Here is a 24,411-nt window from a genome sequence, read left to right as displayed (position 1 = left end):
TCAAAAACAATTTTTGACAAAGGATAACAGCAAGCTTCTGCAGAAAACCCTAAATTGAATGGAATAATACGAGTATTTTTTCAAGATAACAAGTTTTTCTATCTTGATTAGTACTGCAATTTAATCAAGCGTGTAATTCACCTTGTGAAACACTATACAAAAATGTTTAGTTATGTTTTTTACCTTTTTATTAACATTTGCTTTGTATTTTCGATATTAATTCGATTGACGTTGCTGAACTTTATATTAGAAACTTATAAGTGTTGAATATACAAATCTAGTGTCCATTTTTTCCTCATGTCTGGAATTTCTGAGCACCTCATTCAACTCAGCTATTGATAAAACAGTGTGTTTTCAATAGTTTTTTTTCTGCTGGCTTGCAACAGCAGAGGTCACCCTCAGGTGCCGGTGTTTTTGAAAAAAGGCTATTTGCCAGTATGTCGAGTTCAAATGCAGGGCCGCTGGATTCGAACCCGGGACCTTTACCTTACAGTCATGAGCGCCGTGTCAACGCCTAAACCGTGGCGGCCATCGACGCCCCCCTAGAGTTTTAATTAAAACGTTTACTATGCAAATAGCACCTAATGCCATGTTAAAAGCTTTAACTGATAGATTTAACATGTTACTATTTTACATATTCATATACGCAATGCTTTTTCGCAACAATTGCTATTTGCTTTATTAATTACCATTGAAGTGTCTCGATAAAAACTCCATTAAAAATAATGTTCCAACCGCACTTTAGATAAGAATCCACTTAAACTATATGTTTATTTGTTTATATTTTTTTCGTTCCCAACTTTGTTGAACATAAATGAATATATGCTTTTCACATACAAGTTGGTGTACAGGTAACTGCTTGAGAACAAATCAATATGAAGCTGACCGTAGTAAAGTGAAAATTTCATTATTATTCACTAGTTTTCGTGGCCTGCTTGATCAATTAATATGTTTCAATTAATTAAGGTTTTTAGTTGAGATAAAAAAAGTCAGTGTCACGAGCGGGATTCGAACCCACGACCTTCGGCTAGATACGCCGCTGCTCTATCACTTGAGCTAACGTGACCTCGATCCACTCGGACACCAACTTCCCATCTCAACCGCACCTTTTGAATTTTCCCTCCTTTTTGCCATTTTTCAATTGCCATTTTTTTCCGTGGCCATTTCATGTGTCGTCGACAATCCAATCAGATTACACGACATTTGAAAAATGGCAAAAAGGAGGGAAAATTCAATAGGTGCGGTTGAGATGGGAAGTTGGTGCCCAAGTGGATCGAGGTCACGATAGCCATTGATTTTTTTTATCTCAACTAAAAACTTTAATTAACTGTTTCATAGTTATGTTGAAGTCCACTAGTTTTCGTGGCCCACTTGACCAAATTAATATCTTTCAATTAATTAAGGTTTTAGTTGAGATAAAAAAGTCAGTGTCACGAGCGGGATTCGAACCCACGACCTTCGGCTAGATACGCCGCTGCTCTACCACTGAGCTATCGTGACTTCGATCCACTGGGACACTAACTTCCCATCTCAACCCCACCTTTTTGAATTTTCCCTCCTTTTCGCCATTTTTCAAATGTCGTGTAATCGGAATGGATTCTCGGCGACAATTGAAATTATGTTGAAGTTGAACAGGGGATTAAACTATGTATATGTAGCTTTTTCCGATAAATTAGCCATTTATAATTGCCAATTAACTTTCTTAAATGTCAAATGAAAATTTTTTTAAAACAATTCGTCTTTTTAATTTAAAATTATCTATTTTTTCTTCAAATTAGCTTTTTCCAACTTCAAATTAACCCGTTTTTTAATTTAATTTGAATTTAACTTTTTTAGACTTCAACTTAACATTTTTTAACGTCAAATTAATTTTTTAAGCTTTGAACCATTTTCAACTTTCAATTAACGTTTTTAATTTCAAATCAACTGTTTTTAAATTTAAAATTAACCCCATTTACAGGTTCAAAAACGTAGGATGTAATATGAAATATAAGCGTGTAAAGTAAAATTCATGTATATTGGTGGTTTTTTTAAATATAAAATAATTGGATTCTTATAAGACTATAATCTAATTCAATTAATTAAGGTTTTTAGTTGAGATAAAAGTCAGTGTCTCGAGCGGGATTGGAACCCACGACCCACTCGGGCACTAAGAACTCGAAATCAAGTGGTAGAATAGCAGCGTATCAAGCCGAAGATCGTGGGTTCGAATCCCGCTCGTGATACTGACTTTTTATCTCAACTAAAAACCTTAACTAATTGAATGATATTAATTGGTCAAGCGGACCTCGGAAATTTTCATGTGGTCTTCTAAGAGTTCAATTATTTTATATTAAAAATGCAAATATACAGGATTTGTATTTTACAAGCTTATGTTTCATACCTTCTCCTATGTTTTTAATGTTTTAAAGAAAGGACTAGTTTGAAATAAAAAATAAAAACGTCCATTCGATGTTAAAAAGAGTTGCTACTTTTCTTCATCTTTTGGTTTCCATACTTCAGTCGATTTTCCTTCTTCCAGGCACGTAGGAGTAATAGCAAACTCCATTAAAAAGGTCAATTTGTAATTTGAAAAATTAATTTGGAGTTGAAAAAGTTTATTAATCTTTTATGAACTTCAATCATTATGGGTCATTTAGAAAATTTAAAGTTAAATTGACGGGAAAAACCCCGTGTTCATGCTTAAATTTTCGAGTTGATAATTTAAAAATAGATGAAACTACACGCAAACAATACATGAATTGGAGCAATAGGTATCTTGTGAAACTATGCGGGACCGGTATATAGGAAACAATTTATCATTAAGGTAGAAATAGATTGGGATTCCTTTGATGCTTGACTGATTTTGAAACTTATCTATGTAAAGTATGGGATCCTATATTTGACAAACGTTGGTTCCTCTTGCCTAAAAACACGTTTTTAATTATCATTTTTTTGATTAAATCCAATGGTGTTCAAGTTTATAAGCAAGCCTGCAAGTCACAATAATAATAAGAGCTTAATAATGCTTAATAAGAGCATAATACACTTTTAACAAAGAGTGCAACATTGATTGCTCTAAAAGGAAATTTCTATGGCTTGTAAGTCGTCAGCATGTTCGGCGCGCTTCATTTTGAAATAATTAATTATTACCAATTAATAATTTGGATTTGTCTATCAGGTTGGCTTTGATTAGTAAAATGTATAAATTTAGATTTTCCACTAAGCGACAATGGATTATATAGAAACCGATTAAATAAATTAAGTGATCTTTCATTTTTTTTAAGACTGTCCTGCTATTCGACAGACATGTCATCGGTAAATAGTGAAAGAAACCTTCCAGCCGAATTGAAGAAATCTTTGATATAGTAAACAGTATAGGACGTTGTACAGACCCATGAGGTTCTCCAGATTCAATAATTTTGTAAGTATAAGTGTACTTATCCTTTCTCACTACCTTCGCTTAGTTAAGTTAGGTTGGAACTTTTTTTTTCGGCGACTCGTCATTAATGGTCGGTGGTTCGAATCTCAGTGGTCCTAAACCCAACATGCTTACAATATTTTAACACAAAAACTTGAGTTTAAAAAAAAATCAAATTGAAATTAAAACTGTAAAAAATTGACCTTCCTTCTTACATAGAAAAGTGTTCAATATGCAAGTTTTTTCCGTTGATGTATGCTATATCTATATCACACTATAAATGGGTTCCGAAACTAAATAAAATTGTGTGGTGATTTGTGAAGTTGATCGAAGATTATTCAGAAATCGTGAGATGCGGTCTGGTGTGATGTAGGTTTCAGAAAAAGATTTTCTTTATCCTGCCAACGTTTCGATCTTTATTGAGATTATCTTCAGGGCCTGGGATTTACCAACATTGTTTAAATTTAACAAAAACATGTTGGATGTGCAAAAAATTGAATTTATACAATGCAAAAAAATATTTTTTTATATTCAATCAAAGTAGTAGTTTGAGTGAGTAGAAATACTTTGATTGAATATAAAAAAATATTTTTTTGCATTGTATAAATTCACTTTTTTCCACATCCTACATGTTTTTGTTAAATTTAAACAATGTTTGTAAATCCCAGGCCCTGAAGATGATCTCAATAAAGATCGAAACGTTGGCACGATAAAGAAAATTTTTTTTCTGAAACCTACATCACACCAGACCGCATCTCACGATTTCTGAATAATCATCGACTAACGGTCACTAATCACCACACATTAATAATTATTTTTTACAGTTTGTAGCCAAAAAAAAATTTCTTAGAATTTAATATAAATTTTACCTTGGTAATAACTAAACTAAGAAAAAAATCTTACATAAATTTTCGAAAAAACTTTGGAAACTCGTAAAAGTTTAACTTCTAAGTAATGTTTTGTTTTGTTTGTTTAAGCTTGCAATAAAAATCAATAAATCTTATAGCATGTTTACTGCTATTTTCTTTAAGTTAATCAAATTTTCTGTAAGATTAATATTTTATGAGATACGGGGGCTTTATGGAACAAAGTTGTGTAATGTTGACATAACCTAAAAAAAAAGAAAAATATCGAGTATATTTGAGAATCAGACTTAGGGAAATACGGACGTTTTAGTCTTAATTGACAATTATAATAACATCCAGAAATAAATGTTTAGTTTAATTGGTTAATTAATAATCATTATTCAGAAATCGTGAGATGCGGTCTAGTGGAATGTAGGTTTCAGAAAAACATTTTCTTTATCGTGCCAACGTTTTGATCTTTATTGAGATCTTTTTCAGTAATAATATAAAATATTTTTTTATATTCAATCAAAGTAGTTTGAGTGAGTAGAAATACTTTGATTGAATATAAAAAAATATTTTTTTGCATTGTATAAATTCACTTTTTTCCACATCCTACTTGTTTTTGTTAAATTTAAACAATGTTTGTAAATCCCAGGTCCTGAAGATGATCTCAATAAAGATCGAAACATTGGCACGATAAAGGAAATGTTTTTCTGAAACCTACATCACGCCAGGCCGCATCTCACGATTTCTGAATATCTAAATAAAATTCTGAAAAAATACGCCGATTCGCTAAAATTTTATATTTTGTATATTGTTTGACAAAACTTATTTGGATAAGGGTAAATCATTATTTTTGTTTACCGAGTTCACGAGCCGTTGGCTATATGCTATGCAATTGTTCTCTAACAAAACGTTTCACAACCAAAGTAAAATCCGCAGAACGTGCAATAATTACATACCAAATTCGTTGACTATCCGTTCCAGTATTTCTGGGCTTCCATTGACTATATCCGAGGCGACAATCACCGCTAGAAATATCGAAAAGACGTACATGGTGTCATTTCCTCCGAACCCGGTCGCGGTCCCTGAGAGTGTGGAAATGATCGGCCGAACCAGATTTGACCCTCAGACAGCAATGAGCGCGGCCATCTGCACGTTCAGCGCTACAAACAGATATAAAGATAAAATATCACGGCCAGGAAGCCCGTTGAGCTTCCGCCTGGATTCCATGGGCCATCGTCTAAACTTGGAACGAGTCGGGAATGCAATTTACTTTGCGTTACTGCCGTCCTGACGAGATTGGGTTCTATGTAAATTTCCTCTTGTTTTTTTAACCAATACTCTTTTTTTACGGCATGGAATGAAAAACCGGCTCTCTTTTTCCTCCGGGGCAAATGTACGCAATGAGATAAGAAAACGAATAACCGCGGCTTTTTGAAACGTCAAGTGAATAAAATCGCGACGGTCTTGCAGAAAATTTACCGGTAAAAGTTCTTCCTATTGAGTTTATAACAGGCAAATTTTTTTTTACTGCTTTTCCTTTTTTTTTTTAAAGAAAGCCCAACTATTATTAGGAAATACAAAAGAAAGTCCAGAATTTATGGTGTATAAATACATTAACATGAAGAACTTAAAGAAAAAAATACAGTTCTTTGACGCTTAAAATTCTACAAATTTTTATTAATTCGGATTTTTAGGCTGCCTTTGGACAAAGTATTACAAAGTAAATTAAAACCTCCTAAACTTTCTATTACAACAGGTCTATCAAACAGGTAACTCTGATTTTATATTTTGATTTAAACTTGAAGCACGCAATTCATCCAAAATATGCTGCTTAGAACTTGGGTTATAAAAAGTATGATATAAAGGAAAAGAATTCCTTCGGTTTGTGTCAAAAGAATGCCTAGACTTCAAATCGATACGGCAAATTACAAAAGAAATGAAGAAACCTGTTTAAATTAAAATAATTGAATAAAATCTCCTATACATTAAAATAATATAATTTAATTACCATTACATATTTGTGTGTAGGGTGTCTTGTGAACAAAGTTTATCCTGTATGTAAAATTTGACTACAATGTCCCCATTGTTCAAACTCTGATTTTCAATTCTATTCGAAACATTTCAATTTTCAGGTCACTTTGACCTTTCACAATTTAATTCTATAAAGTCCTTCATATGTCATATATGTTAATCCTACTTTATCCTTGATTATACCAATGGAAAGAACAGTGAAAACCATAATAGATTCATTATGTTTATTTTTTTAAGGTAACCGTCAACTAACAAAATTGTTAAAAAACCATTATAAATTAAGCTTTTACGAGTTTGCAAAGTTTTTTCTAAAATTTACGTAAAATTTTTTTCTTAGTTTAGTTATTACCAATGTAAAAATTATATTGAATTCTAAGAAATTTTTTTTTGGCTACAAACTGTAAAAAATAATTATTAATGTGTGGTGATTAGTGACCGTTAGTCGATGATTATTCAGAAATCGTGAGATGCGGTCTGGTGTGATATAGGTTTCAGAAAAACATTTTCTTTATCGTGCCAACGTTTCGATCTTTATTGAGATCATCTTCAGGGCCTGGGATTTACAAACATTGTTTAAATTTAACAAAAACATGTAGGATGTGGAAAAAAGTGAATTTATACAATGCAAAAAAATATTTTTTTATATTCAATCAAAGTAGTAGTTTAAGTGAGTAGAAATACTTTCATTGAATATAGAAAAATATTTTTTTTGCATTGTATAAATTCACTTTTTTCCACATCCTACATGTTTTGTTAAGTTTAAACAATGTAAATCCCAGGCCCTGAAGATGATCTCAATAAAGATCAAAACGTTGGTACGATAAAGAAAATGTTTTTCTGAAACCTATATCACACCAGACCGCATCTCACGATTTCTGAATAATAATTATTAATTAAACTTAATATTTATTTGTGGAGGTTATTATATATGTCAAGTAAGACTAAAACGTCCGTATTTCCTTAAGTCTGATTCTCAAATATACTCGATATTTTTCTTTTTTTTAGGTTATCTCAACTTTACACAACTTTGTTCCATAAAGCCCCCGTATCTCATAAAATAATAATCTTACAAAAAATTTGATTAAACTAAAGAAAATAGCAGTAAACGTGCTATAAGATTCATTGATTTTTATTGCAAGCTTAAACAAACAAAACAAAATTTACTTATACGTTAAACTTTTACGAGTTTCCAAAGTTTGTTCGAAAATGTACGTAAGATTTTTTTTCTTAGTTTAGTTATTACCAATGTAAAATTTATATTAAATTCTAAGAAATTTTTTTTGGCTACAAACTTTAAAAAATAATTATTAATGATGTGTGCTGATTAGTGACCATTAGTCGATGATTATTCAGAAATCGTGAGATGCTGTCTGGTGTGATGTAGGTTTCAGAAAAACATTTGCTTTATCGTGCCAACGTTTCGATCTTTATTGAGACCATCTTCAGGGCCTGGGATTTACAAACATTGTTTACATTTAACAAAAACGTGTAGGATGTGAATTTGTACAATGCAAAAAATATATTTTTTTATATTCAATGAAAGTAGTAGTTTGAGTGAGTAGAAATACTTTGATTGAATATAAAAAAAATTTTTTTTTTGCATTGTATAAATTCACTTTTTTCACATCTTACATGTTTTTGTTAAATTTAAACAATGTTTATAAATCCCAGGCCCTGAAGATGATCTCAATAAAGATCGAAACGTTGGCACGATAAAGAAAATGTTTTTCTGAAACCTACATTCCACTAGACCGCATCTCACGATTTCTGAATAATGATTATTAATTAACCAATTAAACAATTAATTAACTAATTATACTTAATATTTATTTCTGGATGTTATTATAATTGTCAATTAAGACTAAAACGTCCGTATTTCCCTAAGTCTGATTCTCAAATATACTCGATAGTTTTCTTCTTTTTTAGGTTATGTCAACATTACACAACTTTGTTCCATAAAGCCCCCGTATCTCATAAAATATTAATCTTACAGAAAATTTGATTAAATTAAAGAAAATAGCAGTAAACATGCTATAAAATTCATTGATTTTTATTGCAAGCTTAACAAAACAAAACAAAAAATTACTTGTAAGTTAAACTTTACGAGATTCCAAAGTACATGTCTGCCGTTTAAACAAGATTTTTTTGGTTCCGTAAATACTGACAGATATGGGTTTGGCAGATAACTTGGCCCTACTGATGAACATTAAACACATTTACTTAATTCTCAATGGTTAGTTATTAATAATATAAAACTAACGTTTAAATGATAAAAAAATGGATTCTTTCGTTACAAACTGTTAAAAAATTAATTAAGCTTCCAATTTACGTCAGGATATTTTCTAAAATATTAAATTGGACTAAAAATTCTCTATTATCCAAAGTCTGATTTCAAGCTTCAAAAAATTAATTAATGTTCAAAATGTCCTCCTTCTTAAATAATGCTAGTCTGTCTTAACATAACAACACCAGACCGCATCTCACGATTTCTAAATAAAAATAAATTAAAATAAATGAAAATATCGCAGAGAACACTTGGTTTTGAAATTGAAACCAATCTTCTAAATTATATCCATTACAGTTTGTGGTCCGATTGGCCAACTGAAAGATGGCAAAAAGCAGTGAAAATTCGAGAGGAGAGGTTGAGATGGGAAGTTAGTGTCCGAGCGGATCGAAGTCATAATAGCTCAAGTGGTAGAGTAGCGGCGTATCTAGCCGAAGGTTGTGGGTTCGAATCCCGCTCGTGACACTAACTTTTGTATCTTAACCAATACCATTCATAAATATTAATCTTCTAAATTATAAAACCGTGGAAGTAACAACAAATGATTTAATACGTTCCCTGTTGCTAACTAAACTTCCTCGAATTTATTTTTAGCGCGCTTTATTTGTGTCTATTGAGACATAATTCCAAAATGAAATACGTTCTTACATAAACAGATAAAGTAAGGAAAAAATACAAATCCAACAGTTATAAAATTACGACTGAAGAGCAAAAACCACACATTGGTGAGGGTTGGAATTTTATTCTTTTTAACAAGCAAGTTTCTCCGACATTGCTCAAAAAATCAAACAACTGGATTTTATTAACTGGCAATATTTTAAGGAATTTATTTTTAAATTTACTTTCGATGTAGTTTGAAATGTCAAGGAAAAATGTTTTACTGGTTAACATGGAATTCCACGACCTCAAGATTGTCTGCTATTACAAGACTGGCCTTGATCCTTTTCCTTCCGTGTATTGTTTGTTACACCAATAATAAAAACGTGTACAATTTTATTATTCAATCTCTTTATTTATTCAGAATCTCATGAGCTGGACATGTGTTTTAAGTATTTTATTGAAATTTTAAATTTTCATTCCAATTCTTTTTTACTCATTAATATGACATAAATAAGATAGATAGTATTGCAAATTTATGGTTTGTAGTTCGTTTATTGAAGCACTGACTAGGCTTGCGTAAAATATGTGGGTTGTTTTCTGCTGGCAAATTGGTAATCGCTAGCCCTCCTCTTTGCTGTTCCTTTCTTTTCATTCTCGCATTTTATTCGTAATAATTCAATTTTCTGACGCTGCAGCCAAGTTACATTTATGTAGGTAATTAGGCTTTGATTGTTAAGGTAACCAACTCTTTAGTTTCTCTATACTATTGCCACTCTCTCTCTCTCTCTCTCTCTCTCTCTCTCTCTCTCTCTCTCTCTCTCNACACCTACCTACCTCTACCTACCTACCTACCTACCTCTACCTACTTACGTAAGTACCTACCTACCTACCTAGATAGATAGACAATGTACTATTAAATTGTTTTTGCATATATTTTTCCCTCCTTGTCTTAGAGTAATCACTTTGTTAATATAGATAGATCAATTTTGTTTCTAAATGATTTTTTCTTGTTTCTCTCTTTCTCTCTCTCTCTATCTATCTATCTATGTATCTATCCATCTTTCTCTCCTTCTTTTACTTTCGATGAACGAAGAACGAAAATAGAAAAAACAGAATGGTAAAAAATAACTAAGGCATAGCAACTAAGAAGTTTTGCCAATTTGCATACCATCTAGCGAGAGCTGGCGGACAAGATAACTTGAAATTGATGATTGCATGAAGTAAATTTAAATTCTTGTTATTTCGGTATGCATTTATGCATCGATATAATCCTGCGTGATGTAACTCTTGAAATGGAAGAAACTCTTCTTATACGGCACATGACATACTTTATGTAAAACTATTGATTTCATTCAACGACTGGACTTTTCATAAATTATTCAACATACACTTTACCACGTTTCGTCGAAGGTGGAAATTAAGTTGCCTGATCAAGTGTCATCTTGGCATAAAGTTGACATATTTTCCAAATCTATTTTCGATGGGGCATAAATTGTAGATAACTTTCAGTTAAATTGATCTCGGCAATTTTACCGGTTTCCACTTGTACGGAAATTTTAAATTGTTAAAAAGACGAGAGAAAAGCTTGTTAAAACTTTCGTTTTTCATCAAGTATGGACAGACCCAAGTTTCAAGCAGTTAGTTCTTGTGAATTTTTTTAATAACGCCTTCCTCTCCAACTTCATAAAATTCGGCAATATTTTTAACCATTCCTGGCTAGAAAGTGATAAAATTGATATATAAATAAAACGATAAAAAATGGTTTTATATATTCACTAAGATATCCAAGTTTGAACATTTTATTTCAGAATTATTTATTCACGGTGCTGGAACCTCTAGGGGCGTTATTTTAGCCCCATTATCGGTTGCTTATTTTCAGAGTGAAATGTGCCCTAAGTAGAAGGAGGAGTGACGTCCTGACTTCTCCCATTAAAAAATATCAATTGTCTTCAATAACACAATATCAGGAAATAAAGACAGAAATGTTTTAAAAATAAGTTTAACAATTTATATTTAATATATGTGTAACTAATAAAATTCACTTGTCTAGTTTGAGTTTACATGAATTTTAGAGAATTAGCAAGATCAGAGGATTAATCTGCTAACATCAATATCTGATCTGACTAAAAGCAGCCATTATTAAACTTATAAAATTAAAGTATACGATCCTAAAATTTATTTAGAGTTATAAAAGGCAACAAATAGTTAGGAAAAAACCTGCGATGCGATTATATACAAGTAGTTTAGCACTAGGTTATATACCACAGACATGGCGTAGAGCAAAGATAGTGGTCATACCGAAAGTGGGAAAAAGAGACCCTTCGCTACCTAAATCCTACAGAAAAGCTTAACATCCTTTCTACTAAAAACTCTTGAAAAGCTGATAGACGACCATATAAGAACGACAGCACTGGTAGACAAACCTGTCCATCACTGTCAGCATGCATACAGAGCAGGAAGATCAACAGAAACTGCATTGTATCAGCTAACAGTGACCTAAAGGAAACAAAGGCAATAGCGTTCTTCGATATTGAGGGAGCCTTCGACAATGCATCCCATGCATCAACACATGGTACACAGATGGATCTAGAACACAAGACGGTACGGGGGCAGGAGTATTTGGACATGGAACCAAATACTCAGAACCCATGGGAAAAGACACCAGTATCTTCCAAGCTGAGATTCATGCAATTGAAAGATGTACCCAATTCAATCTATGTAAAGTGTACAAAAACAAGAATATAGCATGTCAGATAGGCAAGCAGCCATCAAAGAACTAAGCTCAAATATCATTAGTTCAAGGATGGTGCTGAACTTCAAAACCAAACTAAACATATTAGGTATGTAGAACAAAGTCAGCCTCCGCTGGGTCCCAGGACTCATGGGAGTGGAGGGCAACGAGAAAGCGGACATCCTTGCAAGGCAAGGAGCTGCTACACCGCTGAAAGGAACTGAACCCTTCTGTGTCATAGGAACCCACACTATTAACGAGCATCTCAGACAGAAGGACAAAAAGAAAATGAGGGTACTATGGACTCACTCATTGGACACAGACAATCCAAGAATCTTCTAACCAATTTCGGAAGAAAAGAAATTACAGAATGTGTCAAGGGAAGCAGGAATAAACTGCGAATCCTAATACGATTCCTAAAAGGACACTGCAAGTTAAACGGACACTTAAAGAAGATTGGAATAATCCAAAATGGCACATGCAGATTCTGCAAAGAGGCAGAAGAGACACCAACACATCTACTAACAAACTGCGGAGCTACACTAGTTCGCAAGAGGAAATGTTTTGGGATGTACAATGTGACCATAGAAGAGCTTCAACCATTGAAACCGGGCCTATTAATCAAGTTTCTTGACATTAGCCCCTTCTAATTTCAAATAAACTTTAAAGCAACAAAACCATTAGGAGATGGAATAAAATTTTTCAATTAATTCACGTTTTTAGTTGAGATAAAAAAAGTCAATGTCACGAGCAGGATTCGAACCNAAAAACAAGAAAAAATCTTTTAGAAACAAAATTGATCTACCTACATTAACAAAGTGATTATTCTAAGACAAGAAAGGAAAAAATATGCTAAAATAATTTAATAGTATATTGTCCTTTCCGTCAAATTAACCCTTTTTAACTAATATTAATCGTTTTTCAATTTCGAATTAACACTTTTGACATTACATCAGCTCCTTCTAATTTCAAATTCAACTTTTCTTTAAAGCAACAAACCTATTAAGAGATGGAATAAAATATCAGTATGTAAAATTTTTCAATTAATTAAGGTTTTTAGTTGAGATAAAAAAAGTCATTGTGACGAGCGGGATTCGAACCCACGACCTTCGGCTAGATATACTATATAGAGCAGCGGTCTACCACTTGAGCTATCGTGACCTCGATCCACTCGGACACTAACTTCCCATCTCGTCTAACTCCCATTTGTCGACGAGAATCCAATCCGATTACACGACATTTGAAAAATGGCAAAAAGGAGGGATAATTCAAAAGGTTGGGTTAAGATGGGAAGTTAGTGTCCCAGTGGATCGAGATCACGATAGCTCAAGTGGTAGAGATGGCGAGATGGAGGGGAGTGGGTAGGGAGGGAGGTAGATGGAAAGGGAGAGATGTTGATGATGATGAACGTTTTATTTATCAATCATACAAGATTTGGTCTCAAGGACCATTCTTCATCTAATGTGAAATACAATAGTTTCTAAGTTTAACTTACTTCTAATTTATTAAACATTAATTACCTCGAAGAGAGGGTAGGAGGGAAAGAGAGATAGATAGATAGAGAGAGAGGGAGTGACAGGGAGAGAGGGAACGGGAGAGAGAGAGAGAGAGAGAGAGCGAAAGGGCTGCAGTGAGAGGGGGAGGGAGTGGGAGTATGTAGAAAGAGGTGGAGGGAGAGAAAGAGAGTGAGAGACAGGCTAACAGACAGATAGAGGGAGGGAGGGAGGAGAGAGACAGTTAGAGGGAGTGAAAGAAAGAGAGAGGGGGTGAGAGAGAGATGGGGAGAGAGAGAGTGAGAGAGAAAGAGAAAATGAATGAGTGAGTGAAAGGGAGAGAAAACTTTTATTTAACCACGCAATCTTAGGTCTCGTAGATCTTTATTGTACGTAATGTGAAGCCCTATATATAAAAATCCAAAGAGATTATAATTACCTATTATCCTTTACATTTTGAGTTATTATGTAATTATTTGAAGTACTTTCTAATAAGAAATGTGTCGAAAATATTCTCTCCTTTAACAGGTTTTTGGGTTTCTCTAAAGACATAATTGTCAACTCTGTACACAATAAATTATAATTCCATATTTACAACGGTAAAACCGCGTTGATAATGGACCATAAATATAGTTTTATTTCTTTTATATTTATTATTGCATCGGCATATTAATTATTGAGACTTAACAGCAAAAATGAAATATTAAAACTCGTTCATTTTTCAACATTAGTGCTGTGAGATTTTATTGATATATGACTATATATGACTCATACTATATATGACATGATTTATGACTTAAAAACCTGAATTTTGGTGGGTCAATATCTTTCCTATAATATTTTTTATATTACACAGGGTGGGCGACCAAGACCCGAGGGGTTAAATGCCCGGGTAGACTTGAACCCCATCCCTAAAAGGTCCGGGACTTGGTCGGCTCACGTGTCCTGCATAAACCTCTTGAACTTGTTCACAAACGCCAAGATTTTGAACCACTTTATATTGGGGAGTGATTTGGTGATGTCCTCTCCTTCAAAAGTTTCAAATCTGGACGTAGCATACCTATCACACTCTGTGAGGTAGTGCCTTGCCGTTTCTTCTTTTATTTCGCAAAAACGCAAAAGGGATCTGGTAGAATACCCTTTACGGAGAGGTGTCTTCTTTCTTTCCTAATAAGTTTTCCTTTCGATCTGAGAAAAGAAGTAAAACGTTAGTTTAAATAGAACGATTTTAACCATAAGTTAGAAAACATCCCAGTCTTCAATTTTTTTTTTGTAATTTACATTTACTGGTGTCATAAATAATAATTCCGTAATAAAAACGGCGCAATTCCGATCCTTATTCCAGGATAACTTTTATTTGCCAATATGTGGATCGGGCGGGCGCATCTGGGTGGGTGAGGGTGGGGAGAATGCACCCTGTGATTCCAGTTTCCAGTAGTACCCTTCTCACCTTCCGTCGAGCAGCACCTCGGCCCTCCTTCAGCCTTGATCTCGTTCGCAAATCCAAGGTAAAGACCGAGAAAGGAAAATATAAAAAAAACTCTTGGAACTTCCCGGGGAAAATTTATTTGGAAAGTGGAACAAAGAGAAGAACAATTTGAATGTGAAGAACCCGTGGTGAAAGTTGCAATTTGGAAAAAAATTGTTTTGTTACATTTAAATTTCACGCTTTTACATCTCATCGTGGAAAACAGTTCAATTTATTTATACAATTGAATAGGGTGCAAAATTTGCAAGACAAAATTAGGAACTTTTTATATTTTCAGTTTTATTATAATAATTATAATTAATCCAATACCATACAAAAAATTATTTTAACAACTACTACTATTAAAATAAATGGAAATAGTCTGAGAATATTTTATGCAAACGAATTATAAAAAATATTAGAAAACATACAAAATACACAAACAGAAAGAAAATAAACTTCAATTCAATTTTAATTTTAATTTTTTAAAAGGCATATGTGACAGTCTATTAAAATAAAATTTTTACGGTATTATTTCCACAGCGAAATTTAAAAAAATACTTCTTATCTTGGATTCATTTCATTATTGCACAAATTGTAAGCTATTATAGAAGAGTTAAAAAAAAAAATTTTTAAGTGTTAAATAATTTTCTTAAATTCATTTGACTCAACCATCTTTGAATGTTTTAAACTTTGCTTTAAGCTAAATGATTTTTGAAAAATCAATAAATCTAGTTTTATGGGGTGCACACACATAAAATATAAATATTAGACTTTTAATGATTGATTACAATTTTTGTAAAGATCGATGGTTAAATAAATATTAAAGCTAAAATTTTTAAATTTAAAAACTTTTTCATATCAACGTTTCATAAAACGAATAATTAATTGAAAAAAAGTAATTTGATCAATTAGAGCACTAAACATAATGGATTAATATTTAAAAATATATTTAGGGTTCTTGTTAGATGGTCAATTTTCTTCCATCTTTTGATCTGTGGTCGATCCTACACTCAACGATATCTTTCTTAGTTCATTTTTTTATGAGTAAATATTTTCAATTATAACCTGTTGACTTAATTTGGTTTGGTATATACTTTGACCAAAGGTAAATAATCGTTTGTCAGCATTATATGATAATTTATTCATGAATAATATTTTTAAGTCGTATTTTAACCAAAATAACTGAAAATAATTTTTTTTTATTGTGGAAAGATCTGATATGTGAACAATATATTTCTTTTTTCGATATTTATTTAGAAATCGTGAGATGTGTCTGATGTGATGTAGGTTTTAGAAAAACATTTTCTTTATCGTGCCAACGTTTCGATCTTTATTGAGATCATCTTCAGGGATCACTAATCACCACACATTTCTTTTTTCGGTTGATCCCTTGGCTAATAAATAACTCTTATACGTCTTAACATTAAGTTATTACATTAAAATCATTTGAATAATAATTTTTTTAATGTTTTAAGCTTGCTTTAAATTAAAGAAGTTTTGAAAAATCAATAAATCTAAGTTTACGTGATGCACAAACACTTAAAAGATAGACTTTTAAATGATTGGTTAAATTTTTTATGAAGATTTGGATAAATAAATATCAATGCTAAGAATTTTTAAATTTAAAGTAAAATAATAATTAAAACAAATCTTTGACTCCGTTGATGTTTTCAATTTTTTACCCAAAATTTATATAAAATCTCTTTCTCACTCTCTTTCTCTCTCTCTCTATATATATATATTTTTTTTTACATATAAATTTGTCTTAAAAAAAATGAATAATATCTTATTCCTTAAATTTTGAACAGTTTTCAGTCACCCTCTCTTTCTCTCTCACTATCTCTCCCTCCCTCCCTCTCTCTCTTTCTCTCCTTCTCCGCTCTCTCACTGTATCTCTCTCTCTTTCTATATATTTTTTTTTTCAAATAAATTTGCCTTAAAAAAAGAATAATATCTTATTCCTTAAATTTTGAACAGTTTTTAGTCACCCTCTCTTTCTCCCTCACTCTCTCTCTCTCTCTCTCATTCTCCGCGCTCTCTCTCTCTCTATATATATTTTTTTTCATATAAATTTGCCTAAAAAAATGAATAATATCTTATTCCTTAAATTTTGAACAGTTTACAGTCACCCTCTCTTTCTCCCTCTCTCTCTCTCTCTCTCTCTCTCTCTCTCTCTCTCTCTCTCTCTCTCTCTCTCTCTCTCTCTCTCATTCTCCGCGCGCTCTCTCTCTATATATTTTTTTTTCATATAAATTTGCCTTAAAAAAAAGAATGATATCTTATTCCTTAAATTTTGAACAGTTTCCAGTCACCCTCACTCTCTCTCTCTCTCTCTCTCTCTCTCTCTACCACTCTCTCTCATTCTCTCCTACTCCGCTCTCTCTTTCTCTCTCTCTCTCTATATATATAATTTTTTTCCATATAAATTTGCCTAAAGAAAAATTGAATAATATCTTATTCCTTAACTTTTGAAAAGTTTTCAGTNTGGCCAGCCAGCTCAGAGATTTTGATAAATTTCCATGTATCGAGCATTTATTTTGCATTCCTCAAGTTTTTATGTGCATACAACAGCAAAGTAACAAAATGAGCTATGAATTATTTTATAGCATTTTGAACGATTATTGTTTTGTATAAATGAACTTAAAGTTTTATATAATGAAGTATGTGTCCGTCTACATTCAACAACAACACAGATTACAGAGTACTTATTTGCATAAGGTTAAAAATATCAAAGGTTGTTTCACTACCTTAATAATTTACACTTCAGTAAATAAAGTATCTTTTAATTTTTTCATTTTGGATTTATATCGATTTTGTAAGAAATTAAGAATGGGTAGAACAATTACGAGAAGTTCACTTTACTCAAGTGTGGATAAAAGCAAGAAATTTTATTTTCAGTTTAAGTCGGACAATTTTCAGCAAATTCATTTTCGTTTTGCACTGTTTGTTACATAATAGATTTAAATTTTATTCGGTTGTTCTACCATAGGTAAGTTCAAGTTTAATGATTTATCTCTCTCAGAATATTGTAGAACAAGCCTTATAAAATAACTAAATTTTTTTTCAAAGTTCGCTAGTTTTCGTGGTCCGCTGGACCAATTAATATTTTTCAATTAATTAAGATTTTTAGTTGAGGTAAAAATGGCAAAAAGGAGGGAAAATTCAAAAGGTGGGAAGTTAGTGTCCGAGTGGATCGAGGTCACGATAGCTCAAGTGGTAGAGCAGTGGCGTATCTAGCCGAAGATTGTGGGTTCGAATCCCCCCGTGACACTGACTTTTTTATCTCAACTAAAAACCTTAATTAATTGAAATGTTTTTGAAAAGTTTTAACACCAAATAATTATGTTCAGGATCTTTTAATAAATTTTAGAAAATTTTGAAAAATACAAAGCATTTTTTAAATTTACCATAAACAATTGTGTGAATCAATTCAACACTCTCCGAATATTTCAGTGCCAGGAATTAGTTAAAAAATAAAATTCATCTTTAACATATGCTAGAATATTTACAAACTTGATTAATTAATTATTTTAATTTTAATTTGGAATGATTTCTGTTTATTAATTTATTAGTATTTCTTAAAAACATTTACATTAATAGATTATTAATTTTCATTAAAACAATATTAATCTTCCTAGTTAAGTTGTTTGTGTATAAATAAATTTATTTTAATAATAAGCCTTTCAACGTAAATAAATTTAACAAGGAATATGCAGGTTTAGTTGATAAATTATGAAATATTTCAAAATATAATGGGTTAACGTACCGTTTAAGTTAGAGACCTTTTACCAAGTTAATTACCATTTTACCATTGTTTGATTAACGATTTAAATTTTTTTATTTTTAATGTAAAAATTTGATGTTTTTTGTCGGTATATTGATTTCTTTTCGAATGCAATATTCTGGAATGTTTCGGGATGATGATATTTTTTAAAAATTAACTAAACTAAATTTGATCATATGATCATCAATTCATCATATATTGAAGGTTTTAAATTTTATTTGGAATTATTTATGTCTAAGACTATATAATAATTATAGCTTAAAATTAAATTAAACGATAAACCTCTCAGTTACTGGATAAATAAACAAATATTAATGCTAATATAATGTTGAAAATTCTTTCAAATTCATTTCCGTTTTAAATTATTTGCTTATAGATTGAAACTTCTTAACCCTAAGTACCATACGTAAAAATCCAATTTTGGTTGGTTTCGTTCCCTGATCGAATTCTCTTAACATATTTAGATCTCACAACAATAGTGTTAGTCTATGGAAGAACTTGATCTTCCGTGCTATTCCAAGATTAATAAGCCCCGAGCAAAAGCCCCTTTGAACCTAAGCGCTCGCTATGTCTGATGTGATTTCTGTAATGACGTCAATTCTAGCCCAGCTGATTTCCCACTCCATTAAGGTTTCGATTGATTTTTTTTAAATAGTTTGTTTTTAGCTTATACGTAGTAATGTATATCATATACCGGTCACAACATTGACTCTGAGTTGGTCATCACTGCGCCCGGAGGACACAGGTTAAGAGAAACTAGCTGGCACTTAAAATTAGGGATACTGGCGGTTTCTCAAGATGGGATACTGTAGATAAAGCTTGGACAGTAGGGAAAGATAGATCAAAAGCTTGCTGTGGAACGGTTAAAACCGGGATCTGATCAGTTCATTAATTTGAAGGACATTTGTTGGTAGCGCTGGAGATTTGGCCGTAGGCAGAACCCCACGATTCTACTCTTCGTGTCCAAGATGTAGATGTAGATGTAATTTTTCAGGGTATGGTATACTGCGCCCATTAAGAGCTATTGTATCCCCTGTTCTCTGCCTAAAGCACATCGGTGAGTCGTATTTCATCAAGAAACTTGATTAATAGGCCCGGTTTCAGTCGTTGAAGCTCTTCTATGGTCACATTGTACATCCCAAAACATTTCCTCCTACGGGCTAATGTAGCTCCGCAGTTTGTTAGTAAATGTGTTGGTGTCTCTTCTGCCTCCTTGCAGAATCTGCATGTGCCATCTTGGATTGTTCCAATTTTCTTTTAGTGAGCATTTAATCGGCAGTGTCCTGTTAGGAATCCTGTTAGGATTCGCAGTCTGTTCCTGCTTCCTTTGACACATTCTGTGATTTCTTTCTTACCAAAATTGGTTAGAAGATTCGTGGATTGTCTATGTACAATGAGTGAATTTCATTGTTCCTTCATTTTCTTTTTGTTCTTCTGTCTGAGATATTCGTTAATAGTGTGGATTCCTATGCCACAGAAGGGTTCGGGTCCTATCAGCGGTGTGGCAGCCCCTTTCCTAGCAAGGGTGTCCGCTTTCTCGTTGCCTTCTACTCTCATGTGTCCTGGGACCCAGCAGAGGATTAGTTTGTTCTGCATACCTAATATGTTTTAGTTTTGCGGTTCAGCACCATCATTGAACTAATGATACTTGAGCTTAGCGCTTTGATGGCTGCTTGGCTATCTGGCATGATAGCTATATTCTTGTTTTTTACCCTTTACTTAGATTGAATTGGGTACATTTTAAAATTGCATGAATCTCAGCTTGGAAGATACTGGTGTGTTTTCCCATGGGTTCTGAGTATTTGGTTCCGGGTTCAAATACTTCTGTCCCCGTAACTTCTTGTGTTCTAGATCCATCTGTGTAGCAGAGGATGGTGCCATTTTTAAAGGAGTTATTTATCTTTCTTTCCCATTCTTTTTTGGTACCCAGATTTATTCGGAATTTTTGGTTAAATTCAAACATCCTGTTCATGTCGTCTCTTGGAGCCATGAGTGATGGATGGTCTTTCCCTAGTTTGTTGCTATCTCTCCATTTCAGTTTTATTCCTGTTGGAGGTTTCTCTCTGATAAAGTTCATGATGGTTTTCTGCGCTGTCCTTTCTACCATGTGATGTAGGGGGATTAATCCTAGTATCTTTTCTATGCTAATTGTAGGACATGTTCTCATTGCTCCCGTTATACAGATGCTTCTGGTTGTCTGTATTTTTGCGAGTTCTTTCCTAGTGGTTATTTGTTCTGCTTATCAGCCCAGGCTATAGCTCCGTATGCAAGTAAAGGTCTTACTATCATGGTATACATCCATCAGAGGGTTTCTGGTCTGCATCCACAGTTTCTTCCTGCTATTCTTCTGCACACCATCAAAGCTCGTGTCGCCTTCGTGATGGTTTCTTAAGTGTGATTCTAAGTGTTTTATCTAGTGTGATGGCCAGATATTTGACTCCTTTTTTTTAATTTCTATCACGGTGTTATTAGCATTATTTCCCTCATGTGATCAAGTTTCCTTTTCCATGTAAAAGTGACTACAGTTGTTTTGTTGGGATTGACCCCTAAGCCAGCGCTTTTACACCATTCTTCTGTGGTTTTCAGTCCCTCTTGGATTATATCGCAGATGATTTCCTAGAATTTTCCCCTGGCAGTCAGGACTATGACATCTGCATATCCTGGACATTTTATTCCTGAGCTGTCCAAGGTTTCCTTGTGTCCAAAGTGGTCGTTGTAATGTCTTGTAAAGAGTAAGTTGTGCTTTGGTGGTCAAAACCAAATTTCTGTCTTAAAATTTGGGGTTGAGTTCAGTATTAAGTCTTGTGTGTTGATTCCACGTCGGCCTGCTAGGTATAATCCTAAGGCCTAGTACACACAAGGCGTTGAATCGCGCGATCGGGCTAACGCGCGTTAGCGAAATACCAAGGAGGAAAGAAAAGCGGACACATAGTAACGCGCGCTTTTGCTCAACAGGCGCTCCAACGCGCGTTTCGAAGTTTCCCCAACCAACGCGCGATTGACCAACCAGGGTACCTACATCCTAGTACTGTTAAGTTGAACGCGCGATTTCCAAGCGATGACGGAAAAGACGGATATTTTTGATATCGAGCATACCAGTTACAACTATCACTAGTGATGCCAGCTCATCATGATCCTACACGTTTTTCATGCGAGTAGTTCAGAGGTTGTCCGACTCGAGCAGTGCAGCATCGCGGCATTATTCGGAAATTGTGGATCTATTTTAATCTTTAATACATATATACTGTCCTAAATGCGTTTTTGACATTTCCTACAATGTTGTTCTACAATGTCAACCTTTTCTATTTTATACTATTATTTTTTTAAAAAGAAGAAGGAATTAAATAAATACCTCAACGTTACGACGAGTTGAGATAAAAAAATCAGTGTCACGAGCGGGATTTGAACCCACGACCTTCGGCTTGATACGCCGCGAGTCTTCCACTTGAGCTATCGTGACTTCGATCCCCTCGGGCACTAACTTCCCTTCTCAACCGCACCTCCTGAATTTTCCCTTCTTTTTGTCATTTTTCAAATGTCGTGTAATCGGATTGAATTCTCGGCAAAAAATGAAATGGCTACGGAGAGCTTTAGTGAAGCAGACCACGAAAAATAGTGAATTTAATAAATTGAAATGAAGTACACTTCACTAAAGCTCTCCGTGGCCATTTCATTTTTCGCCGAGAATCCAATCCGATTACACGACATTTGAAAAAAAGGAGGGAAAATTTAAAAAAAGTATCTTTTAATTTTGGATTTATATAGATTTTGTAAGAAATTAAGAATGGGTAGAACAATTACGAGAAGTTCACCTCACTCAAGTGTGGATTAAAGCAAGAAATTTTATTTTCAGTGTAAGTCGGACAATTTTCAGCAAATTCATATTCGTTTTGCACTGTTTGCTACATAATAGATTTTTAATTTTATTCGGTTGTTCTACCATAAATAAGTTCAAGTTTAATGATTTATCTCTCTAAGAATGTTGTACTACAAGCCTTATAAAATAACTAAATATTTTTGAAAAGTTCGCTAGTTTTCGTGGTTCGCTTCACCAATTAATATCTTTCAATTATTTAAGGTTTTCAGTTGATATAAAAATGGCAAAAAGGAGGGAAAATTCAAAAGGTGGGGTTGAGAAGGGAAGTTAGTGTCCGAGTCACTAACTTCCCATCTCAACCCCACCTTTTTTTTTTTAATTTCCCTCCTTTTTGCCATTTTTCAAATGTCGTGTCATCGGATTGGATTCTTGGCGAAAAATGAAATAGCCACGGAGAGCTTTAGTGAAGCGGACCACGAAAAATAGTGAATTTAATGAATTGAAATGAAGTTCACTTCACTAAGGCTCTCCGTGGCCATTTCATTTTTCGCCGAGAATCAAATAGATTACACGACATTTGAAAAATGGCAAATAGGAGGGAAAATTCAAAAGGTGGGGTTGAGATGGGTAGTTAGTGCCCGAGGGGATCGAGGTTACGATACCTCAAGTGGTAGAGAAGCTGCGTATCAAGCTGAAGGTCGTGGGTTCGAATCCCGCTCGTGACGCTGACTGTTTTATCTCAACTTAAAACCTTAATTATCTGAATGTTATTAATTGGTCAAGCGGACCACGAAAAATAGTGAAGTTCCGACGAGTTTTTCTTCTGCCGAGATGGATTCCCTCATACATTGAAATGATGATGATCTCATTTTATCAAGTCCAACAAATTGTCAAAAGAGTGAACTGACATTCTAAAATAATTGAGAAATTTTGGCTCATATCCACGCAACTTAGATTGAGGGTTGCGAACATACTGTGTGTGAATTTATCTCTCAAAATAGGATGAATCCCATTCCCCCTTTGTCTTTGTCTTCTTAATTTATAACGATGGTAGAGATACCATAAACTACTTCTTCGACTTCCATTATGAGATTGAACCAAAAACATGAGTTCAAGTGTCACAATGTGTACGCTGCAAGTGCCTATTAACGCGCGATCGATCGCGCGATTCAACGCTTTGTGTGTACTAGGCCTAAGTATCTGACTTACTATCTTATTGGTTTAAGTTTAAACAACATTTTACAAACTTCAGTTGAAACGTTAAAGCAATTTAACAAGGTGTGATTTTTTTATTTCAATTGATATTGAAACAGTTTAAAATACTATTGTTCCTCTTGGGGACCTAATTGTAAGATCAAATTAGATATTATTTGTCCTAATTTCACAATATATTTAATTAACTGTTATTTGGTTAAAAATAATATTGCACTGGCACTGGTCAGTTCCTCACTGAAGATAGCGAAAATGCGAAATGCATCAAAACTAGCGAGCATAGATGGACCCAATGTCGATTCAACATTCGTTTACTCGCAGACCAACCGGACCAACTTTATTTAAAATTACATTTCACCCTCTTATAAATTAACGAATGTTTAATATTTGTTTGTGAATGATAAAATATAAAACGTTCAATAAGGAATGTTTCGTCGGAGGAATGTAGTGTAATTAAATTTAATGGGCTTCGTCAAATAATGTGCTCTTGTTTTTAAATTGAAATCTAGAATTTCATTTCCCTTTGAGGCTCAGTGAGTATTGAACAAAATCATTACAACGCTCCTGTTTTATTATTTTATGTTTTTTTTAATTTGTTTATTTCCATTCGAATGAATCCCTCTGTTTTAAAACATCTAAAAGAGAATATAAAATGTATTTTTCTATGTTACCAAAAAAAAAGTTCTTACTCTTTGTGAGTTATTTATTGAAAACCTGTACAAACTCTTTTCCAG

The 24,411-nt window shown here is 33.2% G+C and overlaps 1 protein-coding gene across 2 annotated transcripts in view; it reads right to left on the bottom strand.

Moving 5' to 3' along the window:
- LOC106670628 overlaps window positions 1-5,471 on the bottom strand; it is a 63,298-nt gene extending 57,827 nt beyond the window's left edge. The window contains exon 1 of one of the 2 annotated variants that reach the window (XM_014401151.2): window positions 5,211-5,471. In XM_014401151.2, coding sequence (XP_014256637.1) covers window positions 5,211-5,304 — 94 coding nt within the window. In that variant the 5' untranslated portion in view covers window positions 5,305-5,471. The remainder of the gene's footprint in view (window positions 1-5,210) is intronic. The other variant, XM_014401142.2, reaches the window with a different exon arrangement.
- Window positions 5,472-24,411: the final 18,940 nt, after the last annotated feature.

The sequence above is a fragment of the Cimex lectularius genome, unplaced genomic scaffold, assembly GCF_000648675.2.
Source record: "Cimex lectularius strain Harlan isolate CLEC.00 unplaced genomic scaffold, Clec_2.1 scaffold401, whole genome shotgun sequence".
Taxonomy (NCBI): domain Eukaryota; kingdom Metazoa; phylum Arthropoda; class Insecta; order Hemiptera; family Cimicidae; genus Cimex; species Cimex lectularius.
Note: the sequence above shows the minus strand (reverse complement) of the source record. Positions and strands in the feature narration are given on the sequence as shown.